This window comes from Panicum hallii, chromosome 2 (genome assembly GCF_002211085.1).
Source record: "Panicum hallii strain FIL2 chromosome 2, PHallii_v3.1, whole genome shotgun sequence".
NCBI classification, from domain to species: Eukaryota; Viridiplantae; Streptophyta; class Magnoliopsida; order Poales; family Poaceae; genus Panicum; species Panicum hallii.
The window spans coordinates 52,412,709-52,434,439 of NC_038043.1; the positions used below are offsets into that span (position 1 = coordinate 52,412,709).

The 21,731-nt window shown below is 53.7% G+C and overlaps 3 protein-coding genes and 1 pseudogene across 3 annotated transcripts; 2 read left to right on the forward strand and 2 right to left on the reverse strand.

Annotated features, from left to right (window-relative positions):
- Window positions 1–778: 778 nt before the first annotated feature.
- On the forward strand, window positions 779–1,369 carry LOC112881278 (the record flags this gene model as incomplete). The annotated part of the gene is made up of 1 exon (XM_025945954.1): window positions 779–1,369. A coding segment is annotated over one exon (552 nt), but the record flags the coding sequence as incomplete, so codon positions are not given.
- Window positions 1,370–10,749: 9,380 nt separating this feature from the next.
- Window positions 10,750–12,569, forward strand: LOC112881825 (annotated as a pseudogene).
- Window positions 12,570–12,730: 161 nt separating this feature from the next.
- Window positions 12,731–13,670, reverse strand: LOC112881824 (translation initiation factor IF-2-like). Its single transcript, XM_025946704.1, has one exon. The coding sequence runs from the start codon at window positions 13,333–13,335 to the stop codon at window positions 12,883–12,885; it is 453 nt and encodes a 150-aa protein (XP_025802489.1). The 5' UTR covers window positions 13,336–13,670; the 3' UTR covers window positions 12,731–12,882.
- A 2,724-nt stretch (window positions 13,671–16,394) lies between these two features.
- LOC112881823 (probable protein phosphatase 2C 64) lies at window positions 16,395–20,719 on the reverse strand. Its single transcript, XM_025946703.1, has 5 exons — window positions 20,036–20,719; window positions 19,632–19,901; window positions 19,377–19,497; window positions 19,061–19,284; window positions 16,395–17,334 (listed from the first exon to the last, which is right to left on the reverse strand). The coding sequence occupies exons 1-5, from the start codon at window positions 20,258–20,260 to the stop codon at window positions 16,879–16,881; spliced, it is 1,296 nt and encodes a 431-aa protein (XP_025802488.1). The 5' UTR covers window positions 20,261–20,719; the 3' UTR covers window positions 16,395–16,878.
- Window positions 20,720–21,731: the final 1,012 nt, after the last annotated feature.

A 21,731-nucleotide genomic window follows, 5' to 3' on the forward strand; every position in this document is an offset into this window, starting at 1 on the left:
AGGTGCTGTTTAAGACCCAGGGGTGTTTCTGTTAGTCTGATCTTCGCTAGTATAAGCTTTCTTTGATGAGATGGCTGCCGAGGATATGTGCGTTAAGTCGTGCCGGAAGACTGAAGAATTGGAGCATCCTCGTGCGGACTTGCGTTACTGGAGGATTTTGAGAAGAGAATAGTGGATTGTCATGCACCGTTCGAGGTTAGTGTAGCACCAAAGGAGCCATGCCGACCTTCGAATTGTGCTCGTCCTTATGATTTTAGATTTGTTATGTCACTGTACTATGCAGTCTGAGCGTTGCCTTTCTATAATACCTGGTTTTATGTATTGCCCACTTATTTTGTTAACCTTGGAACTATATTTGTGGCGATGCATTCAGTTTTTGCCATATAAGAGCACTTAACCGTGCTAACAACTAATCTTATTCAAACTAGTTATCTATTTGAATTGGCAATTATCATTTTAGCTGAATTCCGTATGCCAAGTCTGAGCGTTTAGTTGCTTTCACTGACAGGTGGACATTAGTTTGATGATCCCCAGGTACAGTCAAAGTAACAGAGACTCGCTAGTAGTAGACGCTATCGTCGTCCTAGTAGGAAATCAAGCTACGGCAATGGGGTCAGCAGCACAAGGGCTTCTGGTTCCTGCCTTGTACGAGTCCGCTTCTTCTTCTTTTTGTTATGTTTTTGGAAAATTCAATTCCTTTTGGAAAGTTCCAATTCCTGCGCCCAACGAAATCTTGCATCCAATAAATGTCTGGCTACGGGTTCCCATTTTATAATCTTGCCTGCTCCGATTTCCAACGGAGCGGTTGTTCAATCTCTTCGTCTCGAAGCCATCGCGCAGATTTCGCCCCCACCCACCTCGGGGATGGAGGAGGGCCGAGGGGTGCCGGAGCCCGGCGGCCTACCTCCCCGACGACCTGGTCGTCGAGATCCTCTCGCGGCTGCCGGCCAGGTCGCTGTGCCGCTTCAAGTGCGTCTCCCGGTCCTGGCGCGCCCTCATCTCCGACAGGTTTTCTTTCGCGCAGACCCTGTCGGGCTTCTTCTTCAGCAGCCGCCGCGACATCGCCGCCGGCCCGCCTTGCGGCTTCGCCGGCTTGCCGCCTCCTCTCCCCAGAGTCGATACAGCTCTCTCCTTCCTGCCACCCAGCGGCGGGGCGATTGAGCTGCTCGACTCCTGCAAGGCTGCAACGGGCTCCTCCTCCTGCTCTGCTCCCGTGAACCCGGGTCGCCGCTTCCCCCCTTCTACGTCGTCTGCAACCCAGTCACTCCGGAGTGGGTTGCGCTGCCCCAGCCCAGCCACGCTCCGGGAACTTCTCAAGTGCTCGATGTAAAAAGGATCACGGGAGCCGCGATAGGCTTCGACCCGACCTTCTCCCCGCACTTCTACGTGTTCCAGCTGCACCACGTGGCGATCCAGTGCCAAGAACATGTCGAGGTGGTGGAGATCTACTCATCAGGAAGCAACAAATGGGTTCTGAAGGAAAGCGGATGGAAGCGTCAGTGGGTTTGCTTCTGTGGTCGCGATAGTACCTTCTTCAATGGCTCCCTGCATTTTGCTATCCCCTTCGATAAAGTCGCTTCGGTGGACACGAGAGGCCAGTCATGGCGGGTCACCGTCGTGCGGCCGGGCGAGGATGACAGCTACGACCATGTTTTCGGTCAGATCGTCGGCCATTCTCAGGGGCGCTTGCTGTACATGGATGCTGACTGCTGGAAGAATGTCTTCTCAATCTTTGTTCTTGAGGACTACAGCAGGGACGAGTGGACCTTCAGGCAAAGCATAAGCATGATGGATCTGTTTGGACCACCCAGCTGAGCTCACCACGGGGTACATATTTCAGTGTAGCTTCATTTCATCCGGATGGTGGTTTGGTTTTCATCTATGACGGGTCACGGGAATGGTTGCTATCCTATGATATGAACCGTAGGGAAGTGCGTGTTATCTGCGATCCCGGAGAAGTGTCATGGCCTACTTGGTTTTCACCATATGTTCCGCTGTACTCAAAGGCATTAGTGTCGCCTAATGTCGACTAGAAGAGCTTGTCAGTCTCCACTACCAGCCCCACATTTGCAGATTTGCATTTGTAATATTGAAATGGCATTGATAATTCCTTGAGAAGGATGTGGCGAGCTTCAAGGAATACCAATGTTTCTGAAGTTTTGAGAGGGAGAAGCCTGAATTGTTCAGCACCGTTTTGAGATAGGTGTGGCAGGGAGAGGAGCCTTTCTTGCCATTGGGGTCGTTTTGGCAATACACTTATTTCAAGTCTTATCTAATAATAATGTTTGCTGTTTTACTACTTGAAAGGTGAACAATCTTAGACATTGTTAGTTCTTCTGCATCTCATTTATCTGCCTTTCATGCAGAATCTATTCAGTGTTTGTTCATTTATATATATATATATATATAAACTATTCTGGTTGGCTTGGAACATCTAGTAGGATTAACCTTAGTACCTTTTGTTTGTGGCAATGCGATATGATTTCCAATTTGATGTGCATGTCTGGTTGTGAAGCACATTGTCTGTTCAAATTAATTATTTATTGAAATGACATTGATGGGTATGCTGAAGTTATCAGGTTTTTTCTTTACCGTGTGTGAACATGGCTGAATTCGTTCTGTTACATATCATGTCATTTTGGTCTAGGAAAGCGTCTAGTTTGGCAACCGTGTCGTTTCAAAGAGTAGTTCCGTCAGGTGATCTTGTTTTAGGAACCTGAAAGTACTTGACCTCCTGTTGATGGCTTTGATAAGAAGAGACTGAATCCCTATGCTACGTTGAAATTCAAACAGGCCAGGCCCTGCTGGTTGCCTCTGAATTACATCATCAGTATTTTTCCTTAATCTCAATTCTCTTGTGCTTCTGCTTTCCACCTTGAGAGCTAGTCTAGGAAATCTTGGATGTGTGTTTAACAAGCGGAGTATGTTTCCAAATTTTCTCACAGCTATCTTGTCCTGAAAAGGGGAACCTGAACATGGTGCTGTTGGCCCAGTCGCCGCACACATGGCTTCGTGCGGCGAGGAGGGAACACCCGCGGGCTGCCGACCGTCTCTTGGGGTCCGGTGTCCGGAGCGCAGCCATGGCCTTCCCCGCCGGCGATGCCAAACGATGCAGGGCGCTCGACCGCTCCGTGCGCGTACTTAAATCAGCAGAATTTCCGAAAGAAAAAAAAGGCATTAGCTTGCAAGAAGAAAACAAGCGCCGCAATCTATAGGATAAATAATGAAATGATCGATGGTCCTCTAGTTGCAAAGCTCTCACATCGTTGCGCTTGGCTTCAGTGTACCCAAACCCAATAAGAGTCAACGCGCTCTCACCGCTCACCGCTGCCAGCGAGATCACGAAGGGGGGCGGCGGAAGAGCAGGAAGGCCGGCATGGCCCAGACCCGGCGTCGCGGTACACTTGGCAACCACGCCGGGAACCAACGTGGCGAAGCGGCGGATCCGATGGAGCCCCGGCCGGCGCGCGCGGCAGCCATGCCGGCTGCCTTGCGTGGAACGGAACGTCGCCGCCGGTGCGCTCAGTTCGCGAAACTTCGTTCGGAGTTCAGATCGCTGATCGCGGGCACCGTTTCGCCCTCGTTCAGAGTTCCGGCGGCACGGGTTCGGCAGTAAGCCGTCAACCTCAGCGATGTCGGCGGCGACGTCCAGGCCGGCCACGGCGCGCCGCTGCCGTCGCGTCCGTATCGGGTACGACTCCGACGCCTGCGTAATCGAGCCGACGCCGAGGGAGCTCGAGCCGCGACTGAATGGCTCGTTCGTATCAGGTATGGCATGCTGAATCTCCGCCGTTGGGTAAGGAATGAACGGCTATTAGGTACGCACGGGGTGCACAGTAAATGAAATACCGTCCACCCTCAGCGCCCGGACGTCTGTGTTGCAACGTTAAAATAAAATATTTAAAACATAGAAAATATAAGATCATAATATTAAAAAATATAAAAAATAGTTCAATGTAAATATTGTATTCCAAGGAAAAAATTTCCGCTGCAAGATAGAAGATAAGTTTCATGCAATATTTCCCAAACGTTCAAAAATATCTACTGCAACAACATGACGTACCCATTGCAACGTACCAAAATCTCTACTGTAACATCGTAATATACCTATTGCAACATCGCCACTCGGTGCTCCCCTGCCACAGCCTTCGCTTCTCCTCTACAATCTCCAGGAGCTGCCCGCCATGGCCGCCGTCCAGAGCTCCTCCGGTGGCCGGCGCGGGGGAAGCCGCGGGGGGAGCGGCGGCTGGTGCAGCTCACCCTCGCCGCGGAGGAGCGCGGCTGGCGCCGGGGCACGGCCCCGGCGCTCGCCGGACAGCGACCAACGCGAGGTCGCGCCCCGGTGCTTGAGCCCGTACAGCGGCCGGCGCGCTCGCTCTGCGCTGGGGAGTGGCGGCCGGAACAGCTCCTCACGGCGCTCCAGCCTGATATAGAGACAGAAAGATAACGAGAAGATAAGATCGGCCAAGCAAGGGACAGTAGGGGAGGGGGGAGGTAGCATGTGGAAGTCTATGCGCCACGTCTTTGTCCGGAGCGAGCCATCCATCCGGACGCTCGAGTCGAAGCATTACCGATCGAAATAACGTCCGCCCTCTATGATCGCAGCGACTCCGGGTACGCCGGCCATCGCTTCCTGCCGGTGGCCAGGGAGGCGACGAGGGAAACCAAGAAAAGAATCCGATCGAGGTGGTCGGAACCCCAACGGCGGCGCGCCGCCACCGCGACCAACCGTCGCGCACCGTGCGAGCCGTGGCGTCCGCGCGCGTTAGACCAGGCGCGACGGCCGACGATGGAGCAGCGATCATGGCTGCTGTTGCTCCTCACTCCGAGCTCCCAATAGGAAAACTGGAGGATGCCGCGGCAGATGCAATGTGCAACACCTAAGGGCGCCTTGCCGGAGACTGCAGCAGGTCGGTGTGGAAGAGGGAGGCCGCGGCGGGCGGGCGGGAAGGCGGCGGAGGGGGTCTCCGCGCCACGTCAAGGGGGAGCGGTCGTGGTCGCCGCGGCTGGGCATGATCAAGGAGCGGAGGCTCATAGAAGTCGTGAGCCCAGGGAGGCTGTCACCGGTAAGGCTGCTGGAGATTGACAAAGGGCTCAGCTTCAGTAGAGATATGCAAAATCGCAAACAAATCCAATGACAACGACATGCCATCAAGCACAACATGAAGCTTCACCTGAGTTTGTGCGAAACATTGGCAGCGTTCTTCGATCATGTCACCAGCTAGTTAGCATGAATGTACAACAAATTTTGCACAAGGAGAAGAGCCGTGACCCTACCATTCCACGTGGGCGACAGCTTCCGGCCACAGCGCGCCACACCACCACCGCGTCGCGTGTGTTTGCTTTGTTTTGGGTGGCGGCGACCGGCAAGGGGAAGTAGAGGAGCAGTGACCCAACCCTCGACGGTGAGCAAGGCGTTCCCGCTGGTTCGCAACTAAGCAGCAACCATGCTGTCCAGGTGTCCCCTCGGCCCTCGGCGTGTGCCGCGGAGAGAGAGTGGCAAGCTTCTCACAGGAAATCAAGCTATTTTCCTACCTTAAGAGCATTCTAGACTTTCAAGCATGGCTTCCCGGCGGCAAATCGTGGAGCAGGGCCTCGATTTGGCGGCGCAGGAAGGCCATCCGGACCCCAGCCGGGAGCAGCCTCCCACTTGGATCACGGCGGCCCGGTCAGACAATCGAGCGACGACGGCCCGCGGGTATCGCGTGATGAATCTCCACCGTTGCGTGAGGATTGAAGGACTCTCACGGATCCGGGGTGGACAGTAAATGAAATACCGTCCACCCCGGACGGTAAACGAAATAGCATCCGCCCTATATAGTCGCTGCGACTCGGGGTACGCCGGCCATCGCTTCTTGCCGGTGAGCTGGGGAGGCGGCGAGGGAAGCCACGAATGGGATCCAAGGTGTCCGGGATCCGTTGGCGGCAGCGGCGACACCTACCGCCCCTGCACCTTTCGAGCAGCGCCGCCCGCGCGCGTTAGGCCAGGCGCGACGACCCGACAACGGCTCTTTGGTTTCACTCACCTGATAATAGCTTATCTGAGAATCTGTTGTCTGAAGTATCTGAAATGTTTGGCAATTCTGATTATTTCTACTGGATTATTTGATAATCCGCTGTTTGGAGAATCTGCTGTCTGAAGAATCTGGGGTGTTTGGCAATCCTGATTATTTCTGCTGGATTGTCCGTTCTGACTGTGAAATGACCTATATGCCCCTGAGTCATGTAATAGCTCATTTTGATCGGATTTCTCTACCAATTTCAATTCTAAGTATATTATTAGTACCAAAATCTTGTTATAGTAGAATTATAGTCATAAAACACACAATAATGATAAAATAAACTAATAAATAATAGTCATGATGAACATAGATTAATAAGTAATATAATTTTACAATGATAGTTAAGACATCATAGAGGCAGCAATAGCATCACGAAAGACACCCATATCAATGTCATCTCCTGGAGCACTAGCATCGATCATGGTAGGTTGGCTGCCACCGGTAGCATCATCTTGCACATCGGAGTTGAAATCTAGATCTTCATTGGTATTTTCTCTAATAAAATTGTGAAAAGCCATGCATGCAACTATAATTTTTGCTTGTTTGGTAATAGGATAGCTAGGCAAGTGCAACAAGATACGCCACTTCATCTTCAACACTCCAAATGAACGTTCAATCACATTTATAAGTGACGAATGTGCTTGATTGAACTTTTTTTTTCTCCCACTGGTTGGTGATGTTGCCATTCCAAAACATGATACCTTTGTCCCTTATAAGGTGCAAGATATCCTTTTCTATTAGGATATCCGGAGCCTACGAGATAATACTTTCCATTGGAAGGTATTGGGAATTGGTTCTGATATGTGAGTAGAGTATCCAAAAATACTCGAGTATCATGTACGGACCCAGGCCAGCCAGTGACAACAAATGTAAATCTCATATCAAAGTCACAAACAGCCATGACATTTTGTACAGTATACCCATGCCTACCAATATATTTTGGTTGTTCAGATGCCGGAATAGTGACTTCTATATGCGTGCCATCGATGGCACCAATACAATCTACTCAAATGTGTGCACTCATATATGAGGAGGAAGAAAAATCACCTTGAAGCACCTGCAGCAAGTTCAATTCGGCTGGATCTAAGAAGGAACACCTCTGAGGACGAATCTTGCGACTGGTGACGAGGGCTCGATGGTGTGCCCCTGTTCGGCGGCGACCCTGGGGAGGAGGGGCGACGACCAGGCGGTGGGGAGGGGCGGTTGCCGGTGCAGAGAGGGCCACTGGCCGGGCGTCGAGCCAGGGGAAGAGGGGTGCCGCGCTTGGTGATGGGGAGGGGTGGCGGCCGATGCAGAGAGGGGCGCTGGCAGGCGTCGAGCCAGGGGAAGAGGGGCGACGCGCCTGGAGATGGGGAGGGGCGGTGGCTGGTGCAGAGGGGGCGGCGGCCGGTGCAGAGGGGCCGGCGGCAGGGAGAGGCGCTGGCCGGGCCTCGGCTTGGAGGAACGACCATCGGCATCGGCGCAAGAGGTGGGAGGAGAGCGAGGGGTCAGGAGGACCGAGGGAGAGGTCAGGCGCACGGGGTGGGGAGCTGAGGGTGGGGTATGCGGAGGAAAATGCGTTCGCTTTCCTGGGAATCAAGGGAAAGGATTCCGACCAGAAAAAGCGCTCCCCAGTTGTATTTCGGATTCCCAGAGAAGCGACGGTGGAAAAAATCGAGCTTAAAATTGAGGCGTTTGGCGGGATTCTCGCTTTTTTCCACCGATAATCTGATTTTAATAGGAACCAAACAGGGCCAACCGCGGATGGCGCAGCGGTCATTGTCGCTCCCAGCTCCCAATTGGAAAACCGGAGGATAGCGCGCCACTTGGTCGCCGGTGCAATGTGCAACACCTAGGTGCAACGGTCAGGGTCGGTTCTAAGGGGGCAGGCAATGCAACCGCCGGGGCCCATGGAGCTTGGGAGGCTCAAGATCTGATAATTATTACATATAATTTTCTATTTGGCATAACAAATCTTTGAAAGTCTATCCCAAGCCTCATGATACCATAATAAATCTTTAAAAGCCCATCACAAACCTCATAATGGTTATTATTTTTTAATTTTTTATTACACTATTGTTATATATTTTTTGAGCTATACATATATTGAAAATAATTTTTATTATTCGTACTATATACTGTAATTTTGTAACTAAAAGTTAGTTCAACGGATTCTTATCTTCATGCTTGACCAAAGCCCTTAAAATTATCGGGCCGGTTCTAGCGACAGCAGATCGGTGTGGAGGAGGGAGGCCGTGGCCGGCGGAGGTGGGTCCTGAGCTGTGGCGCTGGCGGCGATGGCGCGCTCACACACTGATTTCTCCCGTTCTACACGTGACGGCAAGAAGCAACTGGTGTCGCGACCGCCGTCCTTCTGCTCGATCGCCAAGCATCCAGCTATGACTTCATTGATTGGTTCCCTTGAGCAGTTGTATCAGTGGATCCTCCTCTACTTGTCAAGGATAGCTAGCAGTAATAACAGCAAAATGTTATCAAACTAAAAATGCTTAAGCATTATAGAGCACGAGAGAATATTTTCAGCTTTGTCTCAGGCGAGCCAAAGTGACACCCCTTTATGACTTCAGCTTGGTGCTACTGGCAACAAAAGCCTTCAGGCCATAGGTGGCATGAGTACTCACAAATGGAACAGCTACGGCCACAGCCCACAGCAAAGGCGCATATCAATCTCCACTTGAGCAAGAGGAATGAGAGGAAGGAGTTGGAGTTGTCGAGGTAGGAGAAGGCTGCGTTCGATGCCTGTTTGTTGCCGTTCTTCTCCTCTTTTACCGTATGGGCCCAGATACGACTCCCATAGGCCGTAACGCAGCCATCCCTCGGCCCAACTGTTTAAAAGGCCATATGTACATGACACTCCTCGTCGTTTGGGCTTGCCTTTACCTGGCTCGTTGCATCAAGCCCAAATCGTCGGTTGGACATCCTTCTTGTCCGATGACGGCGACGGTGCGTGCGTTCGCATCGTGGCTTCCATCTCGAATGAGCGTTTTGACGAGCACGCCATGTTCCGGCGAAAAGACGGGCGCGGAAGGAGGAGGGTGCAGGAGAGACTGGAGGGGCAGAGAGCAAAGCATCCGCCGTGACGGCTTATCAGGAAAACGAATCCTCCTTTCACCAATCAATGGCGACGTAGTAGCTCCGAAATGCTTCTCGACGGGCGCCTCGGGTGGAGGCATACGGACGGACGACGCCAGCGGATGGCGGCGCGAGCAAGAGAAGCGTGGAGCCAATCTGCAAAATTCAGGAGTTAAAGTGCATAAAGTTGGATCCAGATCAGGGATTAAATGAAAAAAAAAGGAGTCTTCTCCGGCGAGCTCGGGCGGCGGTGCGAGAGCAACGACCGAACCATGCCAAGGGCTCCCAGACGGCGTCCGTTCCCTGGTAACGCCTTGCGCGGTCAGGCTTGCTTCCCGGCGTGGGTCCCGCCTCCGCCGCCGGCCGCGGCGGCTCCAGCGTACACAGCACTTGTTCACACGCCGCTGTGGAGCGCCTCTCGAGGGTCGTCGTATCCTCTCCTCCTCCTCCGGCCACAGCATTTGTTTGCCTGCTAACACTGCAATTTGCTATCTACGGATGAGCACTTCTATGGGGTGGCAGAGGAATTGCAAGCATGCCACCTGAATGCGAACCTTTCTCCTTTTTTTTGAACAAAACCTGAATGCAAACCTTAGCCCAAACAATACATGATGCATTTATGCTTTTTTAAGAGAACTTTATTTTGCATAGTCCTTCCAATACGATCTGACCACCGCTCAACTTTGCACCATGCTGATCTCATCTGACGATGCTGTGAACTTTGAAGGCACGTTAGCAGTCACCACGCAACAGACACAAAGCTTTCACCGCAGGCCAGCAAAAATCGAACAGAGCGATCACCTGCCTGCAGCAGATCACTCAATTTCCAACCAAACCTGGTCTGACGGTTGAGGATTTGACGATGTTGATCTGACGATTGGGTACTTGGGTTGCGATGTCATCTGTCAATGTCTATGAATTCTGTTCGTGTGTACTTGCTACTTGTGATGTCCCATGGTGCACGTACTGAACTACTAAAGCAGTGATGCGTGGCGAGAGTCCTCGTGAGTTTATATCAATAAAAGAAGGGAATGGATATATCAATGTTTCTTTTTCGCGATAAACAAAATTGTTGAGAAGTTCAGTTCATTCATATGCTTTCCTGCAATTTGGGCAATCTGCGAAGAACGCCTCAGGTTCAGTTCGTTCATGTTTCTTCCGTTCGTTCTCCCTTCTCCGCCGTCTATCCATGCTGGTAGGCCTTTCTGAAATTGACAGATGTGCTCAGTCAGTTGCCGTGGATCGGAGCAGCTCAGGTTTCAGCCGAGACTGCAGCAAGGGCAGCAGGCACAAACCCCTGACCTTGAGTTATTGTGCCCTCTCGTTTACCTAGCTCGTTGCAGGAAGCCCATGTCGGAACCCATTCTTCACCGACGACGGCGACGGTGCGGTCGCAGCTTTGAACCTCGACGAGCACCAAGTGCCGCCGGGGGCGGAAGGATGGTGGATGCCTGGGAGGAGGAAAGGAACAGGGGGAGAGACCAAACCATCCGCCCATGGATGGCTATTATGCATAACATATCCTCCTTCGCCAAGAGATAGCCACAGCGCTTGGTGGCGCTGAACGGATGCTGGACGTTGTTCCCGGCGGCGGCGAGCGGACGGCCGACGCCCGACGGCGCAGGGGAGATACAGAGAGAGACAGGGCTAATCTGTAAAAATTAGGTATAAAGGTATAACTAGGGGGGTAAGTGTAAAATATCGGATCGCGATCCATAGTAGCGATCCAAATTAGGGGGTAAAGTGTAAAATATCGGATCGCGATTAATTATCACGATCCAAATGAAGGGTCTAAGTGTAAAATACGGTTTCTCCCCTGCTCCCAAGGACCTGACACGCCGGCGAGGCCGGGCGGCGGCAGCGGCTGCTCGGGGTACGCCTCAAGGCGGGGCTCGACGGCATCTCCACTATGCTGTCACGGCGCGGTCAAGCTCGATCGGCGGCGCGGAGAGGCCGAGTCCACCGGCATCCGCTGCGCCTCCCGCGCATGCGACGCCTGTTCTTCGCCCGCCGCCGCGGAGCACCTCGCGCGTGTTCTATCATCTTCATCCCCGTCCGGCAGAGTGAATGGGAGTCCGATTACTACACGCTTACGAGTTTGAATCCGTTCTCCTCTCTACGTTCCAACTCTAGCTTTTACCAGAATATGGCTACGTTCCGATTGAATCTTCCACCCTGCTGCGATTCGTCAGGTTGTTGATCGATCTCCCCGACGTGAAGATTCCGCTGCTCGACTTGGGCATGGCTGACGCGACGGAGAGGCGGGTGGCCTACCTCCCCGACGACCTCGTTGTCGAGATCCTCTCGCGGCTGCCGGCCAAGTCACTCTGCCGGTTCAGGTGCGTCTCCAAGTCTTGGCGCGCCCTCATGTCCGACCCCGCCCACAGGCACAGGTTCGCGCACACCGCGACCTGCTTCTTCTTCTGCCGCGACTACGCCAGCATCCCGCCCTGGGGTCGACTCGGCCCTGCCTCAGGTCGACTCGGCCCTCTCCTTCCTGCCGGCCTCGAGCTGCCCGGAGATCGAGCTGCTCGACCCCTGCAACGGGCTTCTCCTCCTGCGCTGCTCACCGGGCACCGGTGGCGCTGGCGCCGCCGTACAACCCCCGCCGCCGCTGGCCTTCTACGCCGTGTGCAACCTGGCCACCGGAGAGTGGGTCGCCCTGCCCCAGCCGAGCCTCGAGCCCGGATTCGACGACTTCAACACGAGGGCGCGCTCGGCGGCGCTGGGCTTCGACCCATCCATCTCCCCGCATTTCCACGTCTTCCAGCTCGAGGAGGAGGCGCACCGCTACGATCACTACGTCAGTGCGGTGGAGATCTACTCGACGGAGTCCGGCGCGTGGGTGAAGAAGGAAAGCGGATGGTGCCCCGGCGGGCTCGAACTGACCGGCCACACGACCTACCTCAACGGCTTCCTGCACCTCACCACGTGGCGCCACGTCATCGCCGAGGTGGACACCAAGGGCCAGGCGTGGAGGACCATCGGCGCGCCGTCCTGGCGGTCCACCGACAACGGCTTCATCAGCCACTCGCAAGGCCGCTTGATCTACGTGGACGTCCACCGCAGACGAACGGGTGCCCTGCTGGTGATCTATGATCTCGAGGATCATGACGGTGAGGAGTGGAATCTGAGGCACAAGGTACCGTACGGGCTGGATAGCCTTGTAGTTGGGTTTCATCCCAACTGCGATAGGTGTTTCTTCTACGATCGTCACTTGGAGAAGAGGCTCATGCCCTATGATATGAATGAGGGGCGTGTGCATGTTATATGCACTCTTGGAGATGTGGCTGACGAAGTTCACCCCTTTTTCTTGTATGTCCCGTTGTACTCTGCTGGGACGTTGGATCGCCAGATGTCGAGTAGGAGTGTTACGATCTCCGGTTCAGACCTGACAAGCTGAAATTTGGTTTGTAGATGTTTTGACAGAATTGATGCTCCTCTGTTATTATGCACCATAAGACCATAACAATTATAATTGTGAGATGCAATGCTCCATCTCCATTTTTTTTACGTACGAGCATATGATCAGATTGGCAGTCAGTTCTACCGGTGATCTTATTGAAGGAACTGACAAACTACTCGCTGATCAAAAAGTATATAGCAAAAACCCCAGATGAGGCGTATAAGCGAGCTGAAGCGTGCACATGCGTACAACCGAGCAGTTTCACATAAGCTTGAATTGCTGTACAGATCAAAGAATTTTCATTTCCGTGACGGCGAAACAAAAGAATTCGATCACGAGGATCGATCACGACGGCCGCGGCCGCGGCGAGGGGAGCGACGACGCGTTGCGCAGTCGGCTGGGCGACGGCCGGAAGCTCCACCTCCTCATCAGGACCGGCCCGCCGCCTCCGCGCCCGCGGCCGCGCGCGGCGGGCGGCGCGAGCGCCCGCCGCACCAGCTCCCGGTTACCCTTCCCCGTGGGCGGCACGCGCGCCGTGGGCCTGGCGCCCCTGCAGCTCCTCTGCCGCCTCGGCGGCGCCGCCTGCCGCGCGCCGGCGCCCCACCAGTTGCACTCCGCTCGCCCCGACGCCGCCGCGCCGCCCGCGGGACACCCCGGCCTCGGCGTCCCGGGCCGTGGGCCTGCCGCGCTCGGCACCGGCCTAACGGGCCGCGGCAGCCCACCGCACGCCACGCCGACGTGCTGAAGCCGCCGCTCTCCTCCTCCGGCTGCCGCCGACACCGCGCGTGAACTCATCATGGCTGCCTTGGCGAGTAAGCTCGACGCACAGGCCTCCCCGGACGCTGCCGCGCCGCTCCTGTCGTCTTCTCTTCCTCTCCTGGTCGCCGTCGCGTCTCCTCTTATATGCCACGCAGGCACGCGCTCGTGCCGCGCGAGCTGGAACCGAAGCCGCAGGGAAAGCCAAAGCTCTACAGCTCGCGCGCGCGTGCCCGACGACTCGATCGCGTTTTTGACCACACCAGGTCACCAGCCGAGCCGATGGCCGACCGGTCGCGATTCCCGGATTTTCCCCTGCTGAACCTTTCGCGGGCCTCGGCCTCGGCGACCCGGCTGGCCGCGAGCGGGCGGTGTCGCGGTCCTGCCCGGCGCGGGGCGACGCGGACCAGACGCGGCGGGGCAGGGTGCCCCGCCGGGCAGGGGCTCGAGGGCTAGGGAGCCGTGTCGCCGCGCGCGAGCGAGTGCGCGCCGGGCTGGACGGCACTGCCCTGTGCCCCTGCCGTGTCGGGAGGGGATTTCCGGATGGATTCGCTCGTGGGGAAGGGGAGTGTGGGTTGGAATCCAATCCAAGCTCCGAACAGCTATTCTGCTACTGGATGGTCTACGGGAAGCAGGTGGGAGTGGTGCGTGGCGCCTTTTCAGATTTGACCATTCCTTGGTGTCTTCGGCGGCATCGCCATCGGTTCAGGAACAGGACCAGTCGTCCTGCTGCCGTCCTGATCCTGTACGGGTGTCTGCACGCGCGAGATTTCTCCGCGGTTCGACCGTGCTGGGAACAGGTCACGTGATCACGTCCCCAAACAAACCGTCGAATTAAGCTTCCAATTGCTGCGGTAAACAAATTAGCTTTCAACCTGCTGGCTGCCCTGTCTCATTATGTGGTACTCTAGCACGACAAAGCCGCTAGCTTTTTCTCGGAAAAAAAACCAAAGCCGCTAGCAGATATTTCTGTCACACTTGCAGATGTGCATGCGTGTAACTGCAAAGCCAAAGCATAATTTCCTGAAAATCACTGATGCAGGTCCAGGGAGGAAAGAAAAAGGCATGAGAACGAAGTTACTGACACCGTTCCACGGCTCGAATTCTTCCATCATCCTTCTCTCCCCCACCGTATCACGCGGAGATCCGTCCGTCACTTTCTACTCGCCGAGCACGACCCGTGCAGCGCTCAACTAGTCCCCCGATTCACACTTCACACTAGACATCACACCCTGCAATTTCTTCTCCTCCTGGACCGGCACCAACAGCAGCGCGGGCTGTAGATTGCGCGGGTGACTGATGCCATCAGCCTGTCGCGGGACTGAGGTCAGCGACAGATCGGATGCGAGATCCACATCACGTGACGGGTACACGTCGGTACTGGTACGGCGGGCCGCCGGTCCTGGGGTCTACTCATGGCTCATCATGATCATGGAAGCGTCTGGTCTTGTCCTCGCGCGCCACTCGCTCCGTGCGCGTACACCCTTCAATTATTACCGCGACAAGAAGTACCACGCGTTCCTTTCAAAAAGAAGTACCACGCGCGCTACTCCGTTTCAGGATCTGTTTGGAACGTAGGAATAGAAAATAAAGACATGTATGAAAACGTAGGAATGGGGTATAGCATAAAGCGAAAACCTACAGGAATCCAAAATAGAGGAATGGAAAGATTTTGGTGTTTGGATTGCAGGAAACGTAGCCCTTGCTTTGCCTACTGAAGTCCAAACGATCTGCTCGTGAAGAGGGAAAGCAAATCAAGCAAAGATGGAAAGGCACTATCTGCTCTCTTCCAATAGCAAAAAATGTACCTAGCTAGCAGGCAAAGAGGAGACGGAGAAATCGAGCTGGATGATTTCTCGCTGCAGGCTTGATGGCTCACCTTGGCTTGCTATTTTTTCTTCAGGACTCTGCCATTGTCAAGGCTGGAGGACTGGAGGAGAAAAGAAATGGAGGAGAGCAGTTGTGAGATTGAGACCGAGAAAGATGCTTTCCGTTGGGTTGGACTGGATGCTTATTTTCCTGTGAAAGAACATGCACCTTTGCCTTTCCTCAGGATAGGAACGGAAGACTGCAAACCTTTGTTCCAAACGCACTCAGCAAATTCCTTTCCTTTGGAAAGGAAAACTGCAAAATTCCTTTGGAAATCATTTGTTAGATTCGGGGTCATAGGACTGCGCATATGACGTACATATTCTAGAATAAATGATGGGATATAGTCCACACAACTGTAACTGCTCGTACAGGAGTAGGACTAGTCGGAACAAAAGAAAATTACCCGAGTAGTACTCGAGTAGGACTTCTAAGCTAGTATCGGGTTATAATTTTTATGTAACCCTGTTCCCACATACTATATAAGAGTGGGTAAGGAACCCTCTCCGAAACATCAACACTTAAGGCAATACAAACTATCGTACAGAATGTAGGGTATTACGCTCTCGGCGGTCCAAATTTATCTAAATCTTGTATTCCTAAATATTATATTTAGTTCCCGATCTCGATGACATCCCACCTATAATCTACTGCGTCAGAAATATCCTCACTGGACTTCGAGATTAAACACCTACTTACTTCAATCCAGACATGCCCTCGTCGTGCAAGAGTGCCAGTGTCGTCGCCCACAGAGCTGCAGCCTGCAGGCGCCTCGCCGGGAACAGAGGGGAGAAAAGCTTGGCAGATTCACGTACACGTACTAGTTCTGAACAGAAACGGTGGAACGCTCCATCCTGCACCGGGAAACTGACCATACGTGCAGGGGCTGGGGCTGCAAGCCTGCAACTGGTTCCGTTGCATAATGCATTCCACATGTATGAAGTTGCGAACCATCAGTGCCATCTACAGCTCGCACAGTGCGCGCACCCCATCTCGATCTAGGGGAATTCGGTGCAGAAATGAGACCAAGGAATCGACAAATCAGGTACGACCGATTGGACCTGTGAGCACTCCACGGATACCTGTGCAGCCCTACAGCGCAATTCGGCAGGTTACATTCGCATCGCTCGTCGCAGACAAGATGCAACATGCAAGGCGCACAGTACGATACCAACGAGGGCGAAAATTCGGCAGCCGATGGATCGGCAAAGCCGGCACCGCGCACTGCGCCCTGTCAAGAAAAGCTACGCTCCGGAAAAGCCCAGACAGACAGACAGACACATCTCTCTACAAAGCCAAGTGCCGGTGGGGGAGAGAATTTACAAGTCACCCGACAGCGTCATCATCCCAGATGACTGGCGCCTAGCACGCGTTCGCGGCCACTGTGCATAGGAGCACCGGCTGTTCGTTTAACACAACAAAACTGCACGCTCCGGACAAAGGTTTCCTTGCTCCTTGGCCTTTCAGGTATCCTTGCACACCTGAAGCCAGATGAAGGCACAAGAGAAACCTTTGTCTCTGGAAATGTGCAATTTTGCTGCGCTAAAAGCCACACAGCTGAGGCACTAGGCACAGCGGGCTCAAACGATTGCTTGGCGCCGGAGGAAATCACAAGACCATGTTTCATTTTTCTACCTTTTCTCTCAAACAACTGGCGACTAAACTAAATTCAAACAGAAGAGAATAAGTTAATTAAGAACAAAGAATCGCAGTTCCTCAGCCAATCGCCTTCTCCTCGGAGAACCTGGGAAGCTGGACGAGCGAGTTCACCCGCGTCACGCCATCAAGGCCCGACCAATTCTGATCGTGGGCTGCGCCAGCGACCACTGCGTCCGTCGCCCCAGCCAGCACCTTCTCATGGGCGCTCCCAGCAACGGTTCTGACCGTGAAATTCCGGGTCAGTGCTGGCTCCTGCTCTGGAGCTTCGTTCAGGTCTGCGACTGAACCCTCGTCGACGCTAATGTTGTCCATGGAGGCCGTCGAGTCGCGCTCATGGTCCATTTTGCCGTCCAAATATAGGCAAACCACTGCGCAGTCGTCGATCTTGGATGTCGGGTATTTGGTTTTCCATTCACGAGTGGCTGCCTCAACTAGGGATTTTGCAGCCTTTGATCGGCTTGGGGATGAGGACACTATGTCCACTGCCTGCTGGTTGCTAAGGACATCCCACACCTGCATGATTTGCATTAGCATTAGATTTCCTGAAGTATGACCGCACCAAGTGGTGCATCTTGTATAATTTGGTCGAGTACAAGTGTACAACTATAAAGAGACAGGGGGAATGGGCCGAACAAGAGAAGATGGAAGGGCAACTAGAATGATTCAAAAACGCATTCGTAAGCAGACCAATGAAAACACTCCTGCTGATTCCACACGAATGCTCTTTAACTTTTTTTTTTAAAAAAAAACATTGACGCCAAAAGGGAACAAAGTAGCATGCTTTTGCGAATTATAATAAGAAACAGCTGCAAAAGGCAAAAGCAATTACAGACAGTGACTGAAAAATAAAGACAACTGGTCCTCCATTAAAAGAGCATTTCAAGTGATAGAGAAGTCCATTACATAGGGTAAAATAAACTATGCAACTTCACCAACTACAATCATTTCAACAAAGGGTTCAAAGTTCAACCATGCCAAAATCTAACTTTTGATAATATGCATTGTTTAAGGTAATGCACCATGAGTGCACTAATGGAAAGGGCAATCAAGTGAGGGGGTATGAATCCCAAGGAGAATTTGCAACCAGTAAGATACCGATGAGTGATAATCAGTTTCCTCATTGGTATAACTGACAACAAAATGAAAACTAATGCCCGTGTGCAACACATCTTGATTTCAATACTCAATGCAGGGAATAAAGGCAATAAATCAGCACTGGAGTTAATTCTGGGGCAGACACCCTATCACATGGGGATATAACGAGTACTACCACTTTATTAAAACATGGGTATAGTAAAATATTTCACTAATTTTGATCGGTCGACTGTCGCTCTACTTTATAACAGTGACATAGTGACCTGTGATAAACAAATAAGATTAACGCTAGATGACCAGATATTCAAGGAAAGCTGAAACAATTAGTACATATGGACCTTAAAGAAAAGTTATCAATCTTTTAATGACTCGAAATGTATAAGGTCAGTTCATCGCTTGGAACTCCAAAAGTTCAGATGCACAGATCACCAATGAGGAAGTAAGTTATTTATAAGCGAGAATTTTATCTTTAACAATCCAGTGAAGAGCCCTTGAGAATTTTAGATTATCTTTTTTAGGCCATTTTAATTTTATCTACTGCGATTAAGAGTCCCTACACTACCGGCTCAATGCTGGAAGGTGCAACTCATCTCACCATAATGACTAAACCAATTGGTCATGTCAAGTTCAATATGAATAAACCAATTGGTCATGTCAAGTTCAATATGAATAAGATTTAACAGCTGACGGACAGCAGATAACAACAGGTGGTGACCATGCAGTGGAGAAGGGTGTTAAGCTGGCTAATCATTATATATGCAGCAGGCAGGAAAGGGACCCATGGCGGAAATTATTATTCTTGCACCTGCCATGATGACAGTTTATCAACCGACCCCTAAAGCTATAACATTTTGAAGTCAAAAGACTGGATCACTCGTAGGCATGATCATGAATTCTCTTTTAGCTTCAATGAAATGAAAGGACATCCTGGACGCTAAAGGCCCACCATGTGAGGCTACTTAGATCACGAATGCAAAAGTGTGGCAAATTGACATTGCATTGCAACTAATCATGTTCTGATGAAAAAGATTATGGCAAGATTTTGTTGGATCAGAGATATACTCAAACGCATATATCTGCAAGCACAAATATCTGAAAACAAAACAGTGAACACTAAATTAGAGTACTTGGTAGAGGAAATTACCCCATCTGATGCAAGGATGACGAACTGATCCTTCTCTGTAAGTGACCAGTGGAAGAACTCCGGCACTGAGATGACACCGTAATCCTTGAGGCAGAAGTCCCCAAAAGCGCGGGCCATTGCCAGGCCCGGCGCGTCGTCGAACGGCAGCCAGACCCGCGGCACCTCCGGTTCATCCTGCAGTGCGAACACTCTGCCCCTGCACTTCTTGATCCGCTCTGCCTCACCTGAATCACAAGTCGAGCCATTAACACAGGCAAACAAAAAATGGCACTGCATCAATAAAGCTAATTTAATGGCGGGGAACATGGTGGCGTACTGGGAACATCAGGTTTGAGGTCAACGGTGAGCTGCACGGCCACCATACCGCCGGCGGCGCCATCCCTTGAGCCAAGCACGGCACGCGAGTCGCCAATGTTGGCCATGTAGAGATCCGAGCCCTGTGTGCAGAAACCGCCCGTGAGTTGCACGGCCGAACGCATATACATCCAACAGAATTTGATTTGACATTTGTGCCTGCGAGGAAGGATGAATCGATGGGCAGGAGAGTCATGTCAAGTCCAGTGGCACGTACGAGCTTGAGGACGGTGACGGCGGTGCTGCCGCTGCAGAAGCAGTCGAGGGTGGCGTGGGAGCGGAGGTCCTTGTCCATGGCCTTGTAGGCGCGCGCGAAGGCCTTCCTCCACGCGGCGGTGGGCATGTCCAGCCCGGCCTTGGACGCGCGCACCGCGGACATGAGCCTCAGCGGCAGCGCGTCGCGGACCCTGCGCGCCACCAGGTGGCCGTGCGGCCCGTGGCCGTCGAACACCCCGCACAGCACGATGTCCTCCTCCCCGCCGAACCCCTGCCACGGCGACAGCTCCACCACCATTACCACGCCACCCGCGGTGGATCAAATCGACGACGAGAGCCCCAACCGTTCGCGGCGGGACAGAGACAGGGAGGGAGAGAGATTGGGCAAGAGATTCGGCGGCTTACATCCCAGACGAGCATGGCGTCCTGGTTGATCCCCTTGCGCCCCTGCTGCGTGAACACGGCGGCGGTGCGGCTGCGGCCGTCGTTGGAGAAGATCCGGCCGGGGACCGAGCCGAGCTGCTCCTCCCGCGGCGCCTTCCACCTCCTCCCCCGCCGCCTCCCGTCCTCCCCTCCCGCGCCCGCCGCCGTCACCGTCGTCGTGCCCCCGCTCGCCACGCAGTTCCCCATCGATCACGCCTCCCGATCTCCTCCTCCTCCAATGCCGCGCTCGCCCGGCAGGTAAGCGCCGAACAGAGACACCCGCGCGGAGACCAAGGACGCCGGCCTCCGCCGCCGCTGCCGCGTGCAGGCGGGAGAGGAGAGGATTCCCTCCCGGGGTGGCCGGGTGTGGAGTGGAGAGGAGAGGAATCGCAGATCAGCAGCCGCGCTCAAACGCAACGTGAAAAGTCAAGGCGGGTCCCTGGATGAGGAGGGAGGTGAGAACGGAGGGGAGAGAGAAGAGGCGAGCGAGTTATTTATTGCGGGCGCGGGCGGGCGGGCGGGGCAGCGACGCACGCACGCAGAGGCAGTGAGGCAGACAGCTCCGGGTCACGGAGAAGAGGCGCTCTCTCTCCGGGACGGCGTGGGAGGAGGCGGGCGGCAGGCGACGAGGGGCTCAGCGCCCGACGCGCTGCCCGGCCCGTGCCACGGCGCTGCTTGTCGCTGGTGTTGCGGCCTGGTCGTTGGCAGCTGCTGGATTACCGTGGCCTCCCCGCCCGGATTGATTTGATTATCAGTGCGGATGGCTAGGAGCGACTTGTTTACTGGGGCGGCAGGGCGTGTACCGGGCTGCCGGGTCGCGCACTGCGAGGAATAATCAAGCGGTGAGCGGGGGCGACCGCCGACCGGATCGCCGGGGTGCGGACGTGGCTGGCGGCAGCGGTCAGAGCGGGGAGGAGCCCAACGGAACCCAAGTCCCCAACGGGCGAGTTAGCGCAGTTTCAGCCCACAGTTTCCATAGATCGTATGTATATTTTCATATCAGCAACAAACCAACTTTAAAAACTACGTCCCCAACATATAGTTTCCTGACCAGTATATGCATAGACCCGGAGTAAATTCGCTCCCACCTCTCTCATCTCCCATCTCTCTCCATTTTTCTCCCTTCTCTCCCAGCACTGGCTCTGACCAACCACCCACGGGCGGCGGCGAGCGGCAGAGGTCTCTTCATGTGCGACCTCGCTGTGGGTGCGTGAAGGATTTCGATAAATAAGCTAACGGCCGACGGAGGCAGAGAACTAGATGAGGCACGCGGTTGTGGCCGGGGCCACGCGAGCGAGTTGGGCGCACGTCTGCCGCGATAAACTCGGGTCGCCAAGCAGGTTCGAATCCCTCCAACGATGAGAGATCACTTCTTTGGGCAAGAAGCGGCTTGATCCGGTGGGGGAAACAACTACTTAGACGAAGTGAAGCTCAATCTTGACGGAAAGGTGCCGATTTGAGTGGAGAAGAGCTCGATCCCGGTAGGAAAAGTTAGCAATTCACGCAAGTATGAGCTGGATTCTCAAGCTGCCGCAGCAAGCGGTCTTGCAGGTGCTTCACGGGGCATCACGAGGCAGGTCCATGTCAAGTTGTTTTAGGTGCAGCATATCCACGAGCTTGCCTTGTACTTTCAACCAAATTCCAATCTCACATCACAATTCCAATCTCATAAAAATCG